At 50.2% G+C, this 25,243-nt stretch overlaps 1 protein-coding gene across 1 annotated transcript in view; it reads right to left on the bottom strand.

Annotated features, from left to right (window-relative positions):
• Positions 1 to 587: 587 nt before the first annotated feature.
• LOC140427350 (uncharacterized) overlaps positions 588 to 25,243 on the bottom strand; it is a 98,957-nt gene continuing 74,301 nt past the window's right edge. The window contains exon 9 of the mRNA XM_072512900.1: positions 588 to 1,679. Within this exon, the coding sequence (XP_072369001.1) occupies positions 588 to 1,679 (1,092 nt within the window). The remainder of the gene's footprint in view (positions 1,680 to 25,243) is intronic.

The following is a 25,243-nucleotide window of genomic DNA, read 5'->3' as shown; positions in this document are numbered from 1 at the left end:
TTGTGTAAAATTAATTTAAGAAGCAACTGTCATCAATTGTTAAAAACCTATCTAGCTCACTGACATTCCCTAGGGAAGGCAATCTGCCATCTTTACCTCACCTGACCTCCATTTAACTCATGACCCTCAGCAATTTTGTCGACTCTTAACTGCCCTTTGACGGCCGAGCAAGTTTCTCAGTTCAAGGGCAATTAGGGATGGGCAACAAATGTTGGCCTTGTCAGAAACACCCACACCCCACAAAACAGTATCAAAAAACTGTCCCTCAGCCACTAAAATACCACTAAAACAGAAGATTTAGTCATTACCACATAGTTGCTAGTGGGATCCTGCTGTTCACAAACTGGCTGCTGGATATCCTACATTACATTAGTGGCTACACTGCAAAAGGTACTTAATCGGCTATAAAATACCTTGAGATGTTCTGTGATTGTAAGTGATATGAAATAAGTTCTTTACTTTTGAACGATATCTCATATGGGGGAAAAAAAAGTAATACCCTCATGGAGGAAATGCTAATTAGTTATTTGTTAAGCAGACTTTTTTTCAACTAACTGAGCATTTTTTTCAACTAAGCATTTAATATTTCAGAAATTCCTCTTGTTACCTTCATTTTCATTATCACTCAATGATACGTTGGACCGTTTAGTTTCAACTATTTCATGAGGTACTGTTGTGTCTGGTGGCATTTGTTCATCTAACTCTAGATTCTCTCCTCCAAAAGTATGATCATTCTGCAGGGATGGTACACTATCAACAGGGGACATGTTGGAAATGTGCTCAAGAAGTTCTTCCATTTTTTCATCTTCCATTGATTGATTATTTTCGATTGAGCTTGAAATGTAGAATGAAGAGGTAAAGCTTGAAAGAGGCAAAGAGTTGATGGGAGTAGGTGACGGTGTGGGTATTGATGCAGCTTCAAGTATTTGCACAGACGTTTCATGAGCCTCAAGGTCTTGGGTAGAGAGTTTTGGAGGCCTGTCATCTAGCTGTTCCTCTGAATTTATAAATGGAGAAGTTTCAGCTCCTGGTTTGACTTCATGTTGTGCAGATAAAACAGTACTGGGCCCTTTTGTGTCAGAGATGGAAAAAGCCAACTTTGGAGATGGAATGGAAGGCTGCGGATTTTGTCCAGATGCAGGACCTCCCTCATTTACAATCTTAGTTTCTGAACGCAACAAAGCCTTACCAGTCAAACGTAACAAGGTAGTGTTACTCATTTTACTTTTGGGTCGATTGGTGATACTTCTAGATTTCAGTTCTTGAGCTGATTTCTTACGGTGAATAGATTCTTTCGTATTTCTGAGACGAGGTGAAGTTGTTTGGGCAGTAGTAAAACAATTTTTGGGGCAAAGAACATCTTTCATTCCACGAGTCTTCTCAGTTACTTTCTTAGGTTGATTTTTTATTTGCTGGATAGTAACTGAGGGTTTGGTTGTACCATCATCTGACAGAAAGTATAATTGTTGACCCTGTGGTTTTGCATTTTTGCTCCTTGTTCTTGCTGGCTGGTTTGAAGGCTTCTCACAAGGCTTTACTTCATCAGATGATTTCATAAAGGAATGTAGGTCCACAAATTTACTTAAAGAGGTAAATGAATGAAGACCGCCTACATTTTTTATTTCTTCAACTTCTTGATTCCAAACTTCAGGATCAAAAGGGCATGGTTCAGTTTCATCCTGTGAGAAAGAGCAGTGGCTGATTTTAATTGTTACTTAAAAAACATTGCAATTAAAAAACATTTTTGTTTCACATATATTTATTATACTTGTTTCAAATCCTCCACTTTCTTTATGCCAAGGTGCCAGAGCTGATCAGCGAATCCAATTTAGATCTAGGGCTGGATTCTCCGGCCTCCGTGCTGCGTGGTTCTCAACAGCAGGAGGCAGCACGCCGTTGGCTGGAGGCGGGGTTCTCCATTCCCGCTGCAGTCATTGGAATTTCCCATTGAAGCTACCCCACACCATTGGGAAACCCATGGGCAGGGTTGCCGAGACTCCCGGCGCCAGTGAATGACCGGAGAAGTCCAGCCCTAACCTTATAGAAATTTCAAAGTGTCAAACCCTTTCTCTAGATAGTAAATGAGCACCTAAACCTCCAACATGGCAAGGACGAAATGCATGTTCATTATGATGGATGGAAGTGTGCCGCCAACCATATTGGTACAGACATTAAGATAAGATAGGTTCTGTGAATATGGAAATATGGGATACATGCCTGATTGTGGCCTGATATGTTTGACTAAAAGTAACTAGCTGTGATAACCGTCACAAAGGCTACAGGGAATTGCTGATTGATCTCCCCATGGGCTTCATAGAATACGAGTTCCCGTGGGAGCGGCGGAGGCCTCCCCAGCTGGGGCGCATTATCAGGGTGATCAGGTAGCTCCCAGACTGACAGTTCCCGATAATCCTGGCCTGGGACGTTTGTTTTGCGGCCCCGCTAGCAGCTTTATTTTCAGTTTAAAATAAACCAGTCTGGCCTTTCACTCTGCGCCTCCTGGAGTTATGACACTACCATATTATTTACCATTATACATGCTTGAAAGAGTGGTTTGACATACAGCAGATTCTATTCATGGGGCAATGGCACCCATACAGGGGAGAGAAGGAGATGTTCCGTTTGCATCAACTCCACCAAAAACAGAATTGCACCCAGTCCCCCGTGAGTTCAATGATTTGGGTGGTAGATAAGGCTTTGGACAAATGAAGGGGAGGGAGGGATCAAATAAGGGTAAATTTATAAGTCTGAGAAGGAAAGGTCACGTTGAACAGAATAGTGATTTTGGGTGAAATCAAGCAGATTGTTTTCACAGAATCCCAACATGCAGAAGGAGGCCTGCACCAACTCTCCAAAAGAGCACCCTACCTAGGCCCATTCCTCCTCTCTATTCTTGTAACCCCATAATCCCACCTAACATTTGGACACCCTTGGGCAATATAGCATGGCCAACCCACCTAACATGCACATCTTTGAACTGTGGGAGGAAACTGGAGCACCCGGAGAAAACCCACGTAGACATGGGGAGAAAGTGCAAACTCTACACAGAGAGTCACCCAAAGTTGGAATGGAACCCGGGTCCCAGGCATTGTGATGCAGCAGTGATAATCACTGTGCCACCGTACCGCCCATAGGATGGGACATAGAATTTAATGATGGTTATAGGGTATTAGAAGCTACGGCGTTTAATGGATTTGGTGATGTGTAATGAGGCAGACTTAATTAGGGAAGTTAAGGTGAAGGAAACCTTAGGGAGCAGTAACCATAATATGATAGAATTTGAGAGGGAGAAGCTGCAATCAGATGTAACGGTATTACAATTAAATAAGGGTAACTACAAAGACATGAGGGAGGAGCTGGCCAGAGTTGATTGGACAAGAAGACTAGCAGGGAAGACAGTGGAACAGCAATGGCAGAGTCTTTGGGGGTTATTGGGGAGGCACAACAGAAAGTCATCCCAAGGAGAAGGAAAAATGCTAAGGGGAGGACAAGGCATCCATGGCTGACGAGGGATGTCAAGGACAGCATAAAAGCTACAGAAAAAGCATACAAAGTGGCGAGCATTATTGGGAAACCAGAGGTTTCGGAAGCCTTTAAAGGCGAGCAGAGGACAACTAAAAAAGCTATAAGGGGGGAGAAGATGAAGTATGAGTGCAAGCTAGCTAGTAATATAAAGAATAGGAAGAGATTTTTTTCAATATATAAAAGGTAAGAGAGAGGCTAAAATAGACATTGGACCACTGGAAAATGTGGCTGGAGAAGTAATAATAGGAAACAAGGAAATGGCAGACGAACTGAATAGTTACTTTGCATCAGTCTTCACGGTGGAAAACACCAGTGGGATGCCAGAGCTCCAGGAGAACCAGGGGGCAGAGGTGAGTGCAGTGACCATTACTAAAGAGAAACTGAAAGGTCTGAAGGTGGATAAGTCACCTGGACCAGATGGAGTACACCCCAGGGTCCTAAAAGAGATAGCTGAGGATATTGTGGAGGCATTAGTGATGGTCTTTCAGGAATCACTGGAGACTGGAAGGGTCCCAGAGGACTAGAAGGTGGCTAATGTAACACCACTGTTAAAGTAGGGAGGGAGGCAGAAGATGGGAAATTGTAGGCTGGTTAGCCTGACTTCGGTCATTGGTAAGATTTTAGAGTCTGTTATTAAAGATGAGATTGCGAAGTACTTGGAAGTGCATGGTAAAATAGGACTAAGTCAGCAAGGCTTTGTCAAAGGGAGGTTGTGTCTGAAAAATCTGTTAGAGTTCTTTGAGGAGGTAACAAGGAAGTTAGACAAAGGACAACCAGTGGACGTGATTTATTTAGAATTCCAGAAGGCCTTTGACAAGGTGCCTCATAGGAGACTGTTAAATAAGTTAAAAGCCCATGGTGTTAAGGGTAAGATCCTGGCATGGATAGAGGATTGGCTGACTGGCAGCAGGCAGAGAGTGGGGATAAAGGGGTCTTTTTCAGGATGGCAGCCGGTGACTAGTGGTGTGTCTCAGGGGTCGGTGCTGGGACCACAACGCTCACAATATACATTAATGATCTGGAAGAAGGTACTGAAGGCACTGTTGCTAAGTTTGCAGATGTTACAAAGATCTGTAGAGGGACAGGTAGTATTAAGGAAGAAAGGGGGCTGCAGAAGGACTTGGACAAGCTAGGGGAGTGGGCAATGAAGTGGCAAATGAAATACAATGTGGAAAAGTGTGAGGTTATGCACTTTGGAAGGAGGAATTTAGGCGTAGACTATTTTCTAAATGGGGAAATGCTTTGGAAATCAAAGCACAAAGGGTCTTGGGAGTCCTTGTTCACAATTCTCTTAAGGTTAATGTGGAGGTTCAGTCAGCAGTTAAGAAGGCAAATGAAATGTTAGCATTCATGTCAAGAGGGCTAGAATACAAGACCAGGGGTGTGCTTTTGAGGCTGTATAAGGCTCTGGTCAGACCCCATTTGGAGTATTGTGAGCGGTTTTGGGCCCCATATCTAAGGAAGGATGTGCTGCCCTTGGAAAGGGTCCAGAGGAGGTTCGCAAGAATGATTCTTGGAATGAAGAACTTGAATATGAAGAATGTTTGAGGTACTCGTACTCGTTGGAGTTTAGAAGGATGAGAGGGGATCGATTGAAACTTACAAGACACTGTGAGGCCTCAATAGAGTGGGTGTCGAGAGGATGTTTCCACTTGTAGGAAAAGCCATCTCAGGCTAAAGGGACGATCCTCTAAAACAGAGGTGAGGAAGAATGTCTTCAGCCAGAGCGTGGTGAATCTGTGGAACACTTTGCCGCAGAAGGCTGTGGAGGCCAATTCACCGAGTGTCTTTAAGACAGAGATAGATAGGTTCCTGCTTAATAAGGGGATCAAGGGTTATGGGGAGAAGGCAGGAGAATGAGGATGAGAAAATGTCAGCCATGATTGACTGGTGAAGCAGACTCAATGGGCCGAGTGGCCTAATTCTGCTTCTATGTCTTATGGTCTTATGGTTAGGGGCTGGTTTAGCGCAGTGGATTAAACAGCTGGCTTGCAATGCAGAACAAGGCCAGCAGCGTGGGTTCAATTCCTGTACTGGCCTCCCCGAACAGGCACCGGAATATGGCGACTAGGGGCTTTCCACAGTAACTTCATTGAAGCCTATTTGTGACAATAAGTGATTATTATTATTATTACATCAGGGAAAATAGCAAAAGATTAAAATTAACAATGCTGTAATTGAATTCACAAAACACTTATAACCAGGTGGATGACCCAATAACAAAAATAGGGAGACAAATAGTAGAGCATAATATCATAGGAGTGTCCCTTTAAGAAAGTTTTTATCTTATCACATGGCTTCAGTGATGTAATTTGTGTGGGTGGAGCTGAGCTGTGGTTGTGAGTTTTTTTGTTTCGCTTTCACATTTGGCTGCTGTGGACTCACACAGAGAACAGAGGTTTTTTGGCCTGTCTCTCTATCTTCCTTTTAAAAGCTGTTCCAGACTGCTTGGTAACTTAAAATAGTTAATTGCTTTCTGGAAGGAACTCAAATCTGCTGTTTGAAAAGGGGAACAGAATATCAATAACAAGTCTTACACCAGTGAGAATGCCGTGTGCTGGGTCACACCTTTGAAAAGGTGTTTCTGGTTTTTCTTGGATTTTGTTATTGAATTGGAACAGTTAAGAGGAATTTATTGAGGGTTAGACATAGATTACTGTAGCTGTGTGGGGTCTTTATGTTCGTAATTGTTAAAAATCCTGCTGTGTGTGTATATACAAATGTTAACTAAATTCTTAGAATAAAGCTTGTTTTTTGATTAAAAGCACCTTGAGAAGTCTGTTGAATTACAGCTGAAAGGCAGGCTTGTGTGCTCATCCTAACCAAATTCAGCAAAATGTTATAGGTCAAGAGAACTCTATAATATACTTTGGAGTTTTTAAACCCTGGCCCATAACAATAATGAGGTGCGGTTGCAGGGTGACCAAGGTTGAAAACTAAATATTACAGGGTCCTTGACTTTTAGAAAAGATAGGCATAATGGACAAGAATGAGATGAGAGGTAGTGAGAAAGGATCTTTGCCTAGAAAGTCAAGATACAGAATCAGTCTTAGTGAAGCTAATAAATAAGGATGAAACACCAGTAGGAGTATTTTACAGGTCCCCTAGCAGTAATCAAAATGTTGGGCAGAAAATAAATTCAGAAATTAATGCAGTATATAATAAGGTTAATGCAATAATCCTGTGGGACTTTAACATTCATATAAACTGAAAAAAGCAAATTGGTATAAGCAGCTTGGAATGATTTCAAGACAATTTTCTCCACCAGTATGTTGAGGAACTACAAATGGGTAGGCTACTTTAGAGCAAATATTGTGTACCAGAGTAAAGTTAATAAGTAATCTTATGGGAAAGGATTATCTGGTAAATATGATCATAATATGATAAAATTTCATATTAAGTTTGAGAATTATGTGGCTAAGTACAAAGCCAGTGTCTCAAATGTGAACAAAACCAATTACCAGGGCATGAGCGGCAAGTTGGCTGAGATGGATTGGGAAATTAGATTAAAAGATATGGTGGTAGAGTAAGCAATATGGTGATAAGCAATGGAAAATATTTAAAGAATTAATTTGCAATTCTCTTTTTAAAAAAAAATATATTTATTAAAGTTTTTTAACACAATTTTTCTCCCTTACAAACAATAACCCCCCCCCCCCCCCCACCCCGTAACAAAATAAAACGAGAAATCGCGCAGAGCAAGATATATACATGGCAAAATGATATACTTACACAGCTTTGTACACTGGCCCTCACCCGTACGTGCCAGTTTCCCCAACCCTTCATGTTATCTCTTGCTCATCCACCCTCCCAGGCAGTCCCCCCTTTCCCCCCCCTCCCCCCACCTCCCAGGACGTCCCCTCCCCCCCCACCCCCCCAAGGTTGCTGCTGACCGACCTCCTCTAACGCTCCGAATTTGCAATTCTCAATAATTAATAATTTCCTTGAGAAATAAAAGCTCTACTAGACAAGTTGCAGACCTATGTCTAACTGGAGAAGTTCAGGATGAATAGAATAAATTTACCATGGGGCCAAAAAGAGTTGTAAGCCTAAGGACTGGGAGCCTTTTCAAAATCAGAAAAGGTGACCAGATTATGAGCAAGCTGACAAGAAATATAAAACGTTTCTGAAAAATTTTACAAGAATGCAAAAAGGAAAATGTTACTACGTGAAAGCGAACATGAGTCCTCTGGACTTCCGGTGATGGGGATATGCTGAATAGTCGCACATCAGGTGACTCTTCACCGACAAACCCCAAAATAGGCTCTATGACCCCAAAATAGCCCACTAAAAAAGGGAAAAATGTATCCCCTCACCCTAGCTAACAATAATACAACAGAGGAAACTGAACAACAGTAACTCCAGAGGTCAGAATGGGAGAAGAAATGGAAGAAACCAGGAGAAGCAAGCGGCCGAGGTGGCTGACGCACGAGGCGACGGAGCATCAGCCACACCAGAGCGAGAAGGACTGGAAAATTGCACACGGGGTTCTTCCTTACCAGAGGGCAGTTGGAAGATGTTCCTCCTCAGGGAACAAAGAGAGCAGAGGGAAGAGATAAAGACTGATATCCAAGCTGCGGTCAAGGTGGTGGTCGCGGAGGCCCTGGCAACCATGCAGGTGGCCCTGAACAAGGCAAAGTGGTGACCGGAGTCCCTGTGGAACACCATCAAAGAATTAGAAAAAGCCTCAACAGACCAGAGTGTCATGATATTCAAACACACACATCATGATGGACACACCAACAGACAAATCAGAGCACACAACACCACAACCAATCACACACAAGGACACCAACCACATAAAAGCACGAGCACGACACCTAGTGGACAGTAGGTCTGGGGACAAAGACACGGACAAGACCGGTTACAAGAACACAAACAGGGAATCCCCACGTGCAGAGTATCAAGACAAAACTGTACATAGAAAGTTTAAATAAAATAGCGTTGTACCATATACAACCGTGTTGGCTCATCTGTGTGTCAGAATGCCCAACACCACACAGAGCGATTAGATTGCTGCCCTGGAGACGGAAATAGCGAGGTTGGTTGTGACGCAGGGGAGTCTGAAATGGAAAATAGAGGACCATGAGAAGCGATCACGGCGCCAAAATTTAAGAATAGTGGGCCTGCCGGAAGGGATCAAAGGGAGGGACCCCACGGACTATGTGGCCCAGATGTTGGGAAACCTGGTGGGAAGGGACAGCTTCCCCAACCCGCCAGAAATAGACAGAGCCCTGGCCAAAACCCAAGCTGGCGAGCAGCCGAGAGCGATAATCGTCAAAATGCACCGCTACCAGGACCGGGAGAGAATCCTGCGCTGGGCCAGGCAGACAAGCACCTGCAATTGGGAAGGGCACCAAATCAGGATTTACCAAGACATTGGGGCAGACCTGGCCAAACACCAGCTGGAGTTCAACAGGGCGAAGGCAGCCCTGTACAAAAGCTAAGTCAAATTTGGGATGCTGTACCCAGTTAAACTCTGCATCACATTCCAGGTCAGGGAGCTTTTCTTCACAAACCCTGCAGATGCGGATAAATCTGTCCTGGAGAATGGGTTGGGAAAACAGCAGCAGAGACAGCGGTGAAGAGGATCACCCGAAGGGACTGAATTAGCCCGAGAGACACTTTGCGCAGGACTGCACTGCCTCTCTTTGAAGACAGGAACTAAAGCGTAGGAAGGGGTGATGGCAGCGGAACACAGGAGAGGGAGAGGAGGTTGGCAGAAGGGGAAACCAGATAGCAAGCTCAGGGTAGACACATAGCTGATCCCAGGAGGGCGGCCACCACACTCGCGGGAAAGCTAGAATCAGGAGGTACGAGTGATAAAAGGGCCGCTACGCATCTCCCGCAGGGGAGAGAGCACTTGGCAGTGGTGGGGAGGAGATGGAACACAGCACCAATGGGGGCACAGTCAGAGGGGTAAAGCAGGATAGAGGAGTAAGGATGGGGGACAATAACAGGCGGGAGAGGACAAGGAGGGGGAGAAAGAATCATAGGGGAAACATACAGACAAGGATGGTAAGGGCATTAGGCTGCCTACAACTGGTCATACATGGTGACTTGGAACACAAAGGCATCGCAAGCAGCCACTTTGGCGGGTTCCTGAACAAAGGGAAGCCCTGGAGTGCAGGGGCTCACCCAAATAGCACACACATAGTTTGCGGCCATGTTGGGTGCTCCTGGACAAAGGGAACAGTGGGACCGGTGACCATGGCCATCTTGGATGGCCCCCTAACAAAGGGAAACCCCAGAGTGCAGGGGCAGGTTCACAAGGTAAGTATGGTTGATCCAGTAGGAAGAGAGGGGACAGAAGCCCCCCATCAGGATAGTCCCCTGGAATGTCAGGGGACTCAATAGCTCAGTGAAAATATCCAGAGTCTTCACCCACCTGAAAAATATGTAAGTTGACATAGTCTTCTTCCAAAAGACACATCTGAGGGAGAACGACCAACTCAGGGTAAGGAAAAGCTCGGTGGGACAGACTTATCATTCCTGCTATGGGACGATAGCTAGGGGGGTAGCCATACTGTTATATGCTGCGACGAGGACAATTATGGACCCAGGGGCGAAGGTACGTCATGGCCAACGGTGTCTTTGTCGGGCACCTGTGGTCCTGGTTAATGTGTACGTTCCCAACTGGGACGACATGGAGTTTACAAAGGCCATAGCGGAAATCCCAGAAGTTGACACACATCGACTCATCATAGGGGGGACCGGGGGAGGGGGGCACCTTAACTGTGTACAGGATCCACAGGCAGACAGGTTGAACCCCAAAACAGGAGGACCTCTCATATGGCAAAAGAACTCGGCATATTCATGGTGCAGATGGGGGCAGTGGACCCATGGCAGTTGGGGATCCTGTACGAGCACGGAGACAAAGCTTTTTTAAAATAAATTTAGAGTATCCAGTTATTTTTTCTTCCAATTAAGGGGCAATTTAGTGTGGCCAATCCACCTAATCAGCACATCTTTGGGTTGTGAGGGTGAAACCCACGCAGACACGGGGAGAATGTACAAACTCCACACGGACAGTGACCCAAGGCCGGGATTCGAACCCGGGTTCTCAGTGCTGTAGTCCCAGTGTGCGAACCACTGCACCACCGTGCTACCCTTCATGGAGACAAAGCTAGCCGCCTGCTGGCTCACCAGCTGAGAAAGCAGACACCCACGAGGGCAATAGCCCAGATTAGAGACAGCAGAGGCAAACTAGTAGCGGAGCTGGAAAAGGTCAACGAGGCAATCGAGACCTTCTACCGGGGACGGTACACCTCCGAGCCCCCCTAAGAGGGCTTAGGGATTAAATAGTTCCTCGACGAACTGGACATACCAGTTGTGGGGGAGGATAGGAAACGAGGGCTGGAGACACCACTAGAACTGGGAGAAGTCATGGAGAGCATTAACTCCATGCAGGCGGGGAAGGCTCCGGGACCAGATGGATTCCCGGTGGATTCCGACAAAACATTTGCGAGCACTGGCCCCGCACTTGCAGGAGATGTTCATGTATTCGCTGACAAGGGGCATCCTGCCGCCTATGCTAACACAAACCTCAATCTCGCAGATGAACAATCAATTGCACAAAGTCTAAAGTTGGGTACAACTGTGGCTTTATTACAGTCAGATGCGAGGCCTCCTGCTGCAGCTGGCAAAATGGCAGGGCACTGGAGGTCATGCATATTTATACAGTTCTCCGTGGGCGGAGCCAGCCGGCAGGAGCTACCGGTGAACCTGTAGTGCAGGTCCTACCTTACATCTCCTAATATAGTGGTTCACCACATTCACCCCCTGTTAAAAATGAGTCCGACGGGGTGACGTGAAACTATATACAATTAGTGCGATTATGTACAGTGGTAGGAAAAGAAAAGTCTATGTTGACAGTCTGGAGTCAGTTAAAGGTTCAGCCGGTCCGGTGCTTTGGTGCTTCGTTGGGAGCGGCATAACGGTGGTGGCGAAGTCGGTGCTGGAGGTGGCACCGATGGCGGTGGTGGCGGTGCTGATGCTGGCCAGTCATCGGGGAACTCCGGGAGAGTGCCGAGATACTCTTCGTCCTCTTGTGCTGAAAAGGGGAGGGGGGGTGGTCTGGTGGGGTCGATATTAGTGGCACGGTGGGGGGAGGGGGGCCGCATGGGTGGGGGGTTGTGTTGGGGTGGAACCTGATGGTGCCATGTCCCTGAATGAGACAGTATCCTGGCGGCCGTCGGGGAACTCAACGTAGGCATATTGAGGGCTGGCGTGGAGCAGGTGAACTCTGTCCACCAAGGGGTCCGCCTTGTGGAGTCGGACATGCCTACGGAGAAGGACCAGTCCTGGAGCTGCGAGCCAAGTCGGGAGCGACACCCCAGCTGTGGACTTCCTGGGGAAGGTAAAAACACGTTCATGGGGTGTGTTATTAGTGGCGGTGCACAATAGTGACCAGATGGAGTGCAGAGCGTCAGGGAGGACCTCCTGCCAGCGAGAGGCTGGGAGGTTCCTGGACCATAGGGCCAGCTGGACGGCCGTCCAAACCGTCCCATTCTCCTGTTCTACTTGCCCATTTCCCCGGGGGTTGTAGCTGGTCGTCCTGCTGGAGGCTATACCCCTGCTGAGCAGGAACTGACGCAGCTCATCGCTCATGAATGAGGATCCCCTGTCACTGTGGATGTAGGCGGGGAAAGATAACAGAACGAAAATGGTGCTGAGGGCCTTGATGACGGTGGCAGACGTAATATCGGGGCATGAGATGGTGAAGGGGAATTTGGAGAACTCGACGACCACACTGAGAATGTACGTATTATGGTTGGTGGAGGGGAGGGGCCCTTTGAAATCAACGCTGAGGCGTTCAAAGGGGCGGGAAGCCTTCACCAGGTGCGCACGGTCTGGCTGATAGAAGTGCGACTTGCACTCCGCACAGACCTGGCAGTCCCTGGTGACTGTCCTTACTTCCTCGACGGAGTAGGTCAGATTGCGAGCTTTGACCAGATGGTACAATCGAGTGACCCCGGGGTGACAAAGGCTGTCATGTAGGCCTGGAGTTGGTCCATTTGTGCGCTGGCACATGTACCTCGGGAGAGGGCGTCTGGGGGCTCGTTGAGTTTACCGGGGCGATACAAGATCTCGTAATTCTAGGTGGAGAGCTCGATTCTCCACCGCAAGATTTTATCATTTTTGATCTTGTCCCACTGTGTGTTATTGAACATGAAGGCTACCGACCGTTGGTCCGTAAGGAGACTGAATCTCTTACCGGCCAGGTAATGCCTCCAATGCCGCACAGCTTCAACAATAGCTTGGGCCTCCTTTTCGACGGATGAGTGTCGAACTTCAGAGGCATGAAGGGTGCGGGCAAAGAATGCCACAGGCCTGCCTGCCTGGTTTAGTGTGGAGGCAAGGGCGACGTCTGAAGCGTCGCTTTCTACTTGAAAAGGCAGTGACTCGTCCACTGCGCGCATCCCGGCCTTGGTGATGTCTGCTCTGATGCGGGCGAAAACGTGTTGTGCCTCGGCCGCGAGGGGGATTTGGGTGGACTGTGGGCGGACTTTGGCTGCATAGTTTGGGACCACTGAGCGTAGTAGGAAAAGAACCCCAGGCAGCGTTTGAGGGCCTTGGGGCAGTGGGGGAGGGGAAGTCCCATGAGGGGGCGCATGCGGTCGTGGTCGGGCCCGAGAAGTCCGTTTTGGACTATATAGCCAAGAATGGCTAACCGGGTCGTGCTGAACACACACTTGTCTTTGTTATAGGTCAGGTTGAGAAGATTGGCAGTGTGTAGGAATTTTTCGAGGTTGGCATCGTGGTCCTACTGGTCATGGCCGCAGATGGTGACATTATCTAAGTACGGAAAGGTGGCCCGCAAACCGTACTGGTCGACCATTCGGTCCATCGCTCTTTGGAAGACCGAGACCCCATTTGTGACACCGAAAGGGACTCTAAGGAAGAGGTAGAGGCGACCGTCCGCCTCGAAGGCAGTGTATGGCCGGTCCGACTTCCGGATGGGGAGCTGGTGGTAGGCGGATTTCAGGTCAATTGTTGAGAAGACTCGGTACTGCGCAATCTGATTGACCATATCAGATATGCATGGGTGGGGGTACGCGTCGAGCTGCGTGTACCGATTGATGGTCTGGCTGTAGTCCACGACCATCCTGTGTTTCTCCCCAGTTTTAACCACTACCACTTGGGCTCTCCAGGGGCTGTTGCTGGCCTCAATAATACCCTCCTTAAGCAGCCGCTGGACTTCAGACCTAATGAATGTCTTGTCCTGGGTGCTGCACCGTCTGCTCCTAGTGGCAACGGGCTTGCAATCCGCAGTTAGATTGGCAAAAAGGGAGGGGGGATTGAGGGTCGCGAGGCCGCAAACGGTAAGGGGGGGTAAGGACCCGCCGAATTTGAGGGTGATGCTCTGGAAGTTGCCCTTGGAGTCCAGGCCCAACAGGAGTGCAGTGCCGAGATTAGGAAGGACATAGAGGCGGAAGATACTAAATTCTACGCCCTGGACCGTGAAGGTGACTGTACAAAAGCCTTGGATCGTGACGGAGTGGGATCCGGAGGCTAGGGAGATCCTTTGATTGGCAGGGTGATCCGCGAGGGAGCAGCGCCCTACTGTATCTGGGTGAACAAATCTTTTGGTGCTCCCGGAGTCCAGCAGGCAGGAGGTCGCGTAGCCGTTGATTTTAACCGTCGTCGACGCGGTGGCCAGGTTGTGCGGGCGAGATTGGTCCAGCGTCATCGAAGCAAACTGCGGGTAGCCATCGGATGCTTCGGGTGGCGAGTGTGTGCGTTTCCGATGTCGGCCTGTGGGCGACAAGATGGCGGTGCCCATGGTGCGCACATTGCGGGCTCGGGACAAGATGGCGGCGCCCATGGTGCGCACATTGCAGGGTTGGGACAAGATGGCGGCGCCCATGGGGCGCACGAGGCCAAAGGGCGACAAGATGGCGGCGCCCATTGATCGCACATGGACCCGGGAGGAGAAGATGGCGGCTCCCATTGTGCGTCTCGCATGGGGGAGGGGGCAATAGCGGGCGCGATCGCAGCAACTGCGCGGGCTTGGCACACAGCCGTGAAGTGGCCCTTTTTACTGCAGGCTTTACAAACGGCAGTGCGGGCCGGGCAGTTTTGATGGGGTTCTTCTGCTGACCGCAGAAGTAGCAGCGGGGACCCCCGGGGTGCGCGGATCGGCGTGCGGCGCAGGCATACTGGGAAGGCAGGGCCCCAGCTGAGGAAGTCGTCGGCGGGGTCCAGGAGGGGTAAGAAGGAGTAGAAGGGTGTGCAGCGCGGCGGGTGGGATACGATTGTACGTTACGGGATGCGACCGTCATGGAGAGCGCCAAGGTTTTCATCTCCGCCAGTTCGAGCGTGGCCCCTTCCTGTAATTGTTCTCGGATGCGGTCCGATGCAATCCCCGTCACAAAGGCATCGCGCATGAGGAGATTTGAGTGTTCGGCGGCCGTAACGGCCTGACAGTCACAGTCCCGGACGAGTGAAATTAGGGCCCGCCAGAAGTCTTCGGTGGACTCACCAGGTAGTTGCGAGCGGGTGGCGAGTTGCCCCGTCGATGCTGGAGATGCAGTCACAGAGCCAGGGACTACATGAAGGCTGTCAGCGATCATCCAGTGTCTGCAGGTGCAGTTGGAGGAGTCCAACTGCCTGCAGGGGCATGAGGCAGTGCGACCATGTGTGCCACCCAGGCCAACACTGCATGGGTAGTGTCTGCGGTGGAGGCCGAAGACCTAGGGCACTCTGTGGGGTTGGTGACTGAGGCACAGAACAGGGCTAGCCTGGCACAGGCAGCTATGCACCAAGGCCACATAGACATTGCAGCGGCGCTCCAGAGCTTTTTGTATGAAGGTACTATTGACCATTTAATAAATAAAATATTCTCTATTGGCTTCTCGTGGGCACATGTGCCATGTTTCAGAGGATGATGAGTGCATTGCATTTCAATGAAACTTTGAAGCCTGAACACTGTGCCAGAACTCTAGGAGCTTCAGCACCATAGAGGCAGCAGCCAACAATCAAACACTAAAGAGCTGAGCTTCAGCACTAGCAATATTCTTGTGACCAAAGGGTAATTGTGTGGATCAGGGAAGGGTAGCGGAGCAGGGCCTCCCTATTGTTCCCGGCAGAGGTCTGGGTTCTGGAGTCTAGGGTCTCCTGATGTGGTCAGGGGTGAGTTGCAGAGCGAGATTCACCAGCACAACGGGCTTGCTGGATGACACTCTGAGAGAAGCAGTGACATGTAAGGTTTGAGGAGGTTTGGGGATTTGAGGGTCCCAGGATGGAAGTACTAACTGAATGTCGGGCGCCCTCATTCTCCAATTCCTTACAGATGTAACAATATGGCTGGAGTTGTCAGAGCCGCAGAGGTTGCCCTCGTGGTGCTGGTGGAAGTCCAGGTGGCCAGATGCGAGGGAAGGCGTTTCGATGCAGGCTGGAGATGGCACCCATGTGCACAACCTGAAGACCCAGCTGCCCATCAAACCAAAGGGGGAGGCCAGCGACGATCCAGTGTGTACAGGCGTCATTGGTCTTTCAATGAGATGATGGATAGCATGTGCTGCAGGAAACACGGTCTCAACAAAGACACAGTGTTGCATCTATGTCACATCCTTGTGGATTTTGTACCCCGTGGAGCAGTAGGCCACCCATTCCAAGATGGCGCCGGAGCGAGGCGACTCTGTGAGCTCTCCCCAACAGATCCACTTTTTACTTAACTTATACTCGTTCTAAACTTTTGAAAATTAATTCTAAAACTAACATAATTACTAACCTCTCTCTTTTATCTTCTCTTGCAGGCTTGAACAGCCTCCGAGGCCCTTGGAGACCTTTTGACCCGACCCGACCTGACCTCCGCGACCTGGAAGAAGATCGGGCCCAAACCGGAAGTGAAGCCCCAACCTCGATTTGGAGCCGACCCGGACCTCAGAGCTCCCAACCCGGCCTAACTACCGATGCCAGCCCCCGGATCTCCTTGCCCAGTCCCCGGAGCTCCCGACCTGACCCCGACGGCAAGATCCGGCCCAACGTGCCCCCGAGAGACCCGCCCAGCAACCCGACCCAGAGAGGCCCGCCCAACAACCCAACCTACCTGGTGAGGGAAGAAAGAAAAATCCACGTGGACGCCGGACCGGGCCTACTTCAAGATCCGACCCCAGGAGCGCCCAGGGAGGAAACAGACCACGGGACCCAGCCCAATCTGCCTCAGGAAGCCCCTGCCCATGACCCAGGACACCCAAAACGGCAGAGACCCCGTGTGAGGACCCAAACGCACTGCAAGGTATTCCCACTCCCATAGAACGCCGGGACCCATCCGGATTGCAAACATGCCCCCCTAGCAACCCCTCTACCTCAACTAGCGCCTGGGACCCTGCCAGACACAACTCTGGATACGTAAACAGCGCCCTGGCCCCACCAGCGCCCTGGACCCCGCCGGACGCAACCACCTACCTTCCACAAGAGCTGACGTCTCCCATCGGATCCCAGGATCATCCAGCAGCAGCCACCGACCAAGGAAATGAGGGAAACGCGGCGGTCTGCAGGTTAGACTGAAGCAACGCGGTTTCAAGACCCCTCTCCCCAGCATACTCCTGGCAAACGTCCAAGCGATCGAAAACAAGCTGGATGAACTTAACGCCAGACTTACCTCTCAGAGGGAAGTAAGAGACAGCTGTGTGCTCTGTTTCACAGAGATATGGCTCACCCCCGCCTCACCGGACTGTGCCATACAACCTGAAGGCTTCACAATTCACCGGGCGGACCGCACGGCATCGTCAGGCAAAGCGAAGGGTGGAGGGGTTTGCCTCCTCATCAACTCCTCCTGGTGCTTGGATTTGGCGACCCTGGCAACCTACTGCTCTCCAGACCTGGAATACATGACCATGAAGTGCCACCCATATTATCCTCCACGTGAGTTCACTTCAGCCATTATCACAGCGGTCTACATCCCACCCCAGCCAGAAGTGAGGAAGGCACTGGACGAACTATACACAATTAGAAACAACTACGAAACAGAACACCCGGCGGCCTTGTTCACCGTGGCCGGAGACTTCAATGAGGCCAACCTCAAGAGTGTACTGCCAAAATTCCACCAGCACATCTCCTGTCCCACCAGGGGTGACAACACTCTTGACCACTGCTACTCAAAAATCAAGGGTGCCTACCGTTCCATCTTCCGACCGCACTTTGGGAAATCAGACCATAAGATGGTGCTCCTTCTCCCGGCATACAAGGAGAAACTCAAGCGGGAGAAACCAGCTAAAAAGGTTGTGCAGTGCTGGTCCGAGGAAACAGAAGAGCTCTTACGTGACTGCTTAGAGCCAGTGGACTGGTCCATATTTAAGAACTCAGCGACCAACTTAAATGAGTATGCCACCACCGTCACAGACTTCATCAGCAAATGTGTGGACGACTGCGTGCCAAAGAAAGCAATACGTACGTTCCCCAACCAGAATAACCATGGCTCTATCGCAAGATTGACTCCCTACTGAAGGACAGATCTGAGGCGTTCAAGGCAGACAGATCTGAGGCTTGACCTATACAAGAAATCCAGGTACGACCTCCGCAAAGCCATCCGAGATGCCAAGAGAGAATATCAAACCAAGCTAGAGACACAGACAGACTCTCAGCGGTTGTGGCAAGGACTAAACAACATAACGGGCTACAAAGCGAAGCCGAACAGCAGCAGCGCACCACTCCCCGATGAACTCAATGCATTCTATGCTCGGTTCGAGCAGATAAGCAACAATCCGCTGTCGTGTGCCCAAGCAGCCCATAATTCACCCATACCCACCATCACAGCTTCCAAAGTCAGATTGGCCTTCCTGAAAGTGAACCCTCAGAAGGCGACGGGCCCAGACGGGATCCCTGGTCATGCACTCAGAGCCTGCGCGGATCAGCTGGCAGAGGTATTCGCGGACATCTTTAACCTGTCCTTACTCCACTCCGAGGTCCCCACCTGCTTCAAGAAGACCACCATCATACCGGTACCAAAGAAGAACCAGGCAACGTGCCTCAATGACTATCGTCCGGTGGCCCTGACTTCAGTCATAATGAAGTGCTACGAGAGGTTGATCATGAAGCGCATCACCTCCGTACTCCCAGAACGCCTTGATCCACTGCAATTCGCATACCGCTGCAACCGGTCCACATCAGACGCCATTTCCCTGGCCCTACACTCATCCCTAGAGCATCTCGAAAACAAGGACTCCTACATCAGACTCCTATTTATTGACGACAGCTCCGCCTTCTGCACCATAATCCCAGCCAAGCTCATATCAAAGCTCCAAAACCTAGGACTTGGCTCCCCACTCTGCAACTGGATCCTCGATTTTCTGACCAACAGACCACAATCAGTAAGAATGAACCTGCTCCACAATAGTCCTCAACACCGGGGCCCCGCAAGGCTGCGTACTTAGCCCCCTACTCTACTCCCTGTACACACACGACTGCGTGGCAAAACTTGGTTCCAACTCCATCTACAAGTTTGCTGATGATACGACCATAGTGGGCCGGATCTCGAATAACGACGAGTCAGAATACAGGGGGGAGATAGAGAACCTAGTGGAGTGGTGTAGCAACAACAATCTCTCCCTCAATGCCAGCAAAACTAAAGAGCTGGTCATTGACTTCAGGAAGCAAAGTACTGTACACACCCCTGTCAACATCAATGGGGCCGAGGTGGAGATGGTTAGCAGTTTCAAATTCCTAGGGGTGCACATCTCCAAAAATCTGGCCTGGTCCACCCACGTCGACGCTACCACAAAGAAAGCACAACAGCGCCTATACTTCCTCAGGAAACTAAGGAAATTCGGCATGTCCACATTAACCCTTACCAACTTTTACAGATGCACCATAGAAAGCATCCTATCAGGCTGCATCACAGCCAGGCATGGCAACTGCTTGGCCCAGGACCGCAAGAAACTTCAGAGAGTCGCGAACACCGCCCAGTCCATCACACGAACCTGCCTCCCATCCATTGACTCCATCTACACCTCCCGCTGCCTGGGGAAAGCGGGCATCATAATCAAAGATCCCTCCCACCCGGCTTACTCACTATTCCAACTTCTTCCATCGGGCAGGAGATACAGAAGTCTGAGAAAACGCACAAACAGACTCAAAAACAGCTTCTTCCCCACTGTGTGATTTTCATTAATGACTTGGATGAGGGAGTTGAAGGGTGGGTCAGTAAATTTGCAGACGATATGAAGATTGGTGGAGTTGTGGATAGTAAGGAGGGCTGTTGTCGGCTGCAAAGAGACATGCAAAGAGGATGCAGAGCTGGGCTGAGAAGTGGCAGATGGAGTTTAACCCTGAAAAGTGTGAGGTTGTCCATTTTGGAAGGACAAATATGAATGCGGAATACAGGGTTAACGGTAGAGTTCTTGGCAATGTGGAGGAGCAGAGAGATCTTGGGGTCTATGTTCATACATCTTTGAAAGTTGCCACTCAAGTGGATAGAGCTGTGAAGAAGGCCTATGGTGTGCTCGCGTTCATTAACAGAGGGATTGAATTTAAGAGCCGTGAGGTGATGATGCAGCTTTACAAAACTTTGGTAAGGCCACATTTGGAGTACTGTGTACAGTTCTGGTCGCCTCATTTTAGGAAGGATGTGGAAGCTTTGGAAAAGGTGCAAAGAAGATTTACCCGGATGTTGCCTGGAATGGAGAGTAGGTCTTACGAGGAAAGGTTGAGGGTGCTAGGCCTTTTCTCATTAGAACGGAGAAGGATGAGGGGCGACTTGATAGAGGTTTATAAGATGATCAGGGGAATAGATAGAGTAGACAGTAAGAGACTTTTTCCCCGGGTGGAACAAACCATTACAAGGGGACATAAATTTAAGGTGAAAGGTGGAAGATATAGGAGGGATATCAGAGGTAGGTTCTTTACCCAGAGAGTAGTGGGGGCATGGAATGCACTGCCTGTGGAAGTAGTTGAGTCGGAAACATTAGGGACCTTCAAGCAGCTATTGGATAGGTACATGGATTACGGTAAAATGATATAGTGTAGAGTTATTTGTTCTCAAGGGCAGCACGGTAGCATTGTGGATAGCACAATTGCTTCACAGCTCCAGGGTCCCAGGTTCGATTCTGGCTTGGGTCACTGTCTGTGCGGAGTCTGCACGTCCTCCCCGTGTCTGCGTGGGTTTCCTCCGGGTACGCCGGTTTCCTCCCACAGTCCAAAGATGTGCGGGTTAGGTGAATTGGCCAATGATAAAGTGCCCTTGGTGTTGGGTGGAGGTGTTGAGTTTGGGTAGGGTGCTCTTTCCAAGAGCCGGTGCAGACTCAAAGGGCCGAATGGCCTCCTTCTGCACTGTAAATTCAATGATAATCTATGATTAATCTAGGACAAAGGTTCGGCACAACATCGTGGGCCGAAGGGCCTGTTCTGTGCTGTATTTTCTATGTTCTATGTTCTATGTCACCAGACTCCTAAATGACCCTCTTATAGACTGACCTCATTAACACTACACCCTGTATGCTTCATCCGATGCCAGTGCTTATGTAGTTACATTGTATATGTTGTGTTGCCCTATTATGTATTTTCTTTTTATTCCCTTTTCTTCCCATGTACTTAATGATCTGTTGAGCTGCTCGCAGAAAAATACTTTTCACTGTACCTCGGTACATGTGACAATAAACAAATCCATCCATCCATCCATCCATTCCCGGTGGCCATGAAGATCACCGCAGTCCTGAACATTTATGCAACTGACTCATTCCAGGGCTCGAGCAGGGACTTGTGTAGCATTTCCCAAGCTACAGCCCACAAGTGCATCCGTGAGGTCACGGATGCCCTGTATGCCGAGCATCCGACTGTGTCAACTTTGAACTGGGCCAAGCCCACCAAGATGTCCGGGCTGCAGGATTCTCCGCCATTGCCTGGGTGCCACGGTCCAGGGGGCAATTTATAGAGCACAAGTCACCTTGTGCACACCGGGGCATCAGGGAGTGCCCTTCATTAGCAGGAAGGAGTTCCACTCCCTGAATGTTCAACATATGTGCTCCCACAGCCTCCGGATCATGCACGTGTGTGCATGCTTCCCAAGAAGCGTGCATGACAACTGCATCCTGGGACTCTTGGAGATCCTCAACATCTTCAAGGACCAACCCAGGATGACGGGTTGGCTCTTGGGGGATAAGGAGTATCCGCAAAGGTTGTGTCTGATGACGCCAGTACGGAAGCCTGAGACCGAGACCAAGACCCGACATGACGAGACTCATGTTGCCACCTGTGATGTCATTGAGCAGCGCATCAGACTGTGCATTGGAAAATGCAGTTCCGATGCCTGAACCGCTCTGGTGATGCACTGCGGTACACCCCCAAGAGGGTCGCTCACTTTGTGGTGGTTCGCTGTGCCTGCAACAACCTGGCACAGCAGCGGGGTGAAATGCTTGAGGAGGACGTGAAGGGACCTGTGGCCTCGTCTGAGGATTAGGAGGAGGTGGGTCAAGAGGGGATGGAGCCCAGGGCGAACCTGCAGGAGGAGCTGGAGGATGGAGGACTGCCAACAGCAAGGGGCTGGCATGCCCAGAAGACCAAGGCGGCACTCATCCTCAACTGATTCTCATAGGATGAGGCTTTGTCCATCATTTCACTCCCTCTTCCCCCACAACCCTTTTTTCCCCCCCAATCCCCCCTCCCCAATTCCCATCCTTCCCACCAATCCCCTCTCTCCCCCCCACCCCCCCCATTTCCCTCATACCCCCAATTCCCCTACCCTAGCTCTGGTGCTTCTCAGTTTATGACAAAGTCTGACTCCATGGGCAAAATTCTCCGGTATTGGCGCGATGTCCGCCGACCGGCGCCAAAAATGGCGCAAATCAGTCAGGCATCGCGCCGCCCCAAAGGTGCGGAATCCTCCGCATCCTGGGGGGCCGAGCCCTAACCTTGAGGGGCTAGGACCGCGTCGGACTGATTTCCGCCCCGCCAGCTGCCGGAAGTGCCCCGCCAGCTGGCGCGGAAATGACATTGCCGGGCGGCGCATGCGCGGGAGCGTTAGCAGCCACTCACGGCATCCCCGCCAATGCGCTGTGGAGGGAGTCTCTTCTGCCTCCACCATGGTGGAGTCCGTGGCGAAGGCGGAAGGAAAAGAGTGCCCCCACGGCACAGGCCCTCCCGCAGATCGGTGGTCCCCGATCACCCCGTGCCTCCCCCAGGACCCCGGAGCCCGCCCGCGACACCTTGTCCCGCCGGTAAGTAGGTGTTTTAATCCACGCCGGCGGGACAGGCATTCTAGCAGCGGGACTTCGGCCCATCCGGGTCGGAGAATCGCGGGGGGGGGGGGGCCGCCAACCGCGCGGCGCGATTCCCATCCCCACCGAATCTCCGGTGCCGGAAAATTCGGCAACCGGCAGGGGTGGGATTCATGCAGCCCCCGGCGATTCTCCGACCCGGCGGGGGGTCGGAGAATCTCGCCACTGGTCTTTCTGCTGACAGCACTTTCACACCCATCCTTTGAGGGCATTTGATCTTGGACCACTGCTCCCTGGGGGGTTGGTGGAGAGGAGGACAACAGGAGGGGGTGCAGGCAGGTCCGTTGTGAGTGTTACACAGAGACTTCACATATATCAAATGTAACATGTTTTAACAGTGAATATTTGACATTTACATTCCCCCTAGCTACAGATAGTGAACTGTTGACAATCATGATGTCGAGGCCCTCAGCCATAGTTGTCACGGACTGAGCCATGCCTTGGCTACCACCACTCAAAACATGGACGCATAGTCCAGGCTTTCCACTGCAGTTGCCACCCTAGCAGTGTTGACCATGGTGCCACACTTTGTCGGGATCATCTCCAGCGCCCATAGCCTTTGGGACTCCTCAAATCAGCTACACACTTGCTTGAATGTCGCTGACATTCCTTCGAGAAACTCACGGCTGTGTTCTATCATCTGCATCAGCTCTGGGATCACCTTCTCCAGAGGTTCAAAATCCGATGGGGCCCACCTGAGTCCTGGAATCCAGCAAACTGACTCCCTTGGATGTTCCTGCCTCCACCTGATGTGCATCAGCAACTGTGTGGTGCTCACCAGATTGTGGCCCAGGAGCCTGTCCAGTAATGTCGCCCTCCGAGGTGTGTGTCTCTGCACTGGTGGAAGATGGGGATGATAGTTGTGACATGACAATGGTGGTCTCCTCAGTGCTCTCCTCCGAGGTGCTTTCTTGGGTGGCAGGGTAAGGAAAGATTCCTGACGACTCAGCCCCATCAGGCTAGCACGGTAGCATAGTGGTTAGCACAGTTGCTTCACAGCTCCAGGGTCCTTGGTGCCCAGGTTCGATTCCCGGCTTGGGTCACTGTCTGTGTGGAGTTTTCACGTTCTCCCCGTGTGTGCGTTGGTTCTCCAGGTGCTCCGGCTTCCTCCCACAGTCCAAAGATGTACAGGTTAGGTGGATTGGCTATTCTAAATTGCCCTTATTGTCCAAAAAGGGTAGATTGGGTTACGGGGATAAAGGGGATAGGATGGAGGCGTGGGGCTTAAGTGGGGTGCTCTTTCCAAGGGTCGGTGCAGACTCGATGGGCTGAATGGCCTCTTTCTGCCCTGTAAATTCTATGAAATTCTATGAAATCGATGGAGGAACTGCAAGACAATCGACATGTGGTCAGTGAGAGGGAAGGTTCAGTTTTTCTGACATAAACAATTCACTTGAGACAGGTCCTCGCCTCTCTGGCACCGGCCAACCTTTCTGTTAGTGACTACTCTCTCTGCCCAGCGATTTACAGGACCAGTTCCTCATAGGGGGTGAGGACTTGAATCTTGGTCACACAGTACTCCATCTTGGCACTTTCCCCACTTATTATGGGCTATCCTGTGGGGACAAAGAGAGGGCATTGTGAGCTGCACACTTGATGGGTTGGGGGGGTCTATAGCAGGTGACATGCACCTCACCTGGCCATGAAGGGGTTGTGCTGGTGGGTGCCAGTGGGCTCTGAGGAGCAAGCATGAAGATCAGATTTGGGAAGGTACAAGGTGTCAGCCTGCGATTTGTGGAGGAGGGTGGGGTTGGGGAATTTGAGGGGTGGCAGGTGGAACTGATGCCAGGAGAGAGGTGGTAACTTACCCTTGCAGCTTAGTGGAGGTCTTTGGTTTTCTTCCTGCATTGGACAGTAGTCCTCCTGGACATGCTGTCAACACTGACAGCTGCAACCACTGCCTCCCAGGCAGTATTGATGACCCTGCTGTTGGTCCTCCAACCCCCTTGGGAGAACAGGATGTGCATTCTCGCATTGATGGCATCGAGAAGTCTGACGAGGTCAGCATCTCCAAAGTGAGGAGCAGGTCTGCGCGCTGCCTTGCTTATGTGTTGACTGGGAGGTAGTGCTGAGGGAGCACTTAAAAGCACTTGTTAGCGGCAAGACACTGAGGCTAAGTCTGGTGAATCAGATGGCAAGACAGGCTGTCATAGCAAGAAGCATTCCAGCACTAAGTGCCATTAGATATGGGCTGTGATCTTGCCAATGTGGCCAATCATGCCCAAAATGAAACTTAGAAATGTTTCCGTTAAATCACACCCATAGGGGATGCCCCCAGGAAAAACTGCTCAGCTTTTGGTGAAGATAGAAATCCAGTTACAGGGATTTTTAAAAGGATCTTTCAGCATTGGGAGATATGGTAAACTGACTTTTGCTTTTAGAAGGTTATAGGTTCGTTTAATGAGAATATTGTGGCTTGTTTTGGAATGTTGTGGATTGTCTCAGCAGCTATGCTGAAATTCGTTACAGCTGTCAAGACGTGAGCAGAGTTTTCAGAGCAG

Source organism: Scyliorhinus torazame, chromosome 7 (genome assembly GCF_047496885.1).
Source record: "Scyliorhinus torazame isolate Kashiwa2021f chromosome 7, sScyTor2.1, whole genome shotgun sequence".
Lineage (NCBI taxonomy): Eukaryota > Metazoa > Chordata > Chondrichthyes > Carcharhiniformes > Scyliorhinidae > Scyliorhinus > Scyliorhinus torazame.
This window is presented reverse-complemented; position numbering and strand designations above follow the sequence as displayed.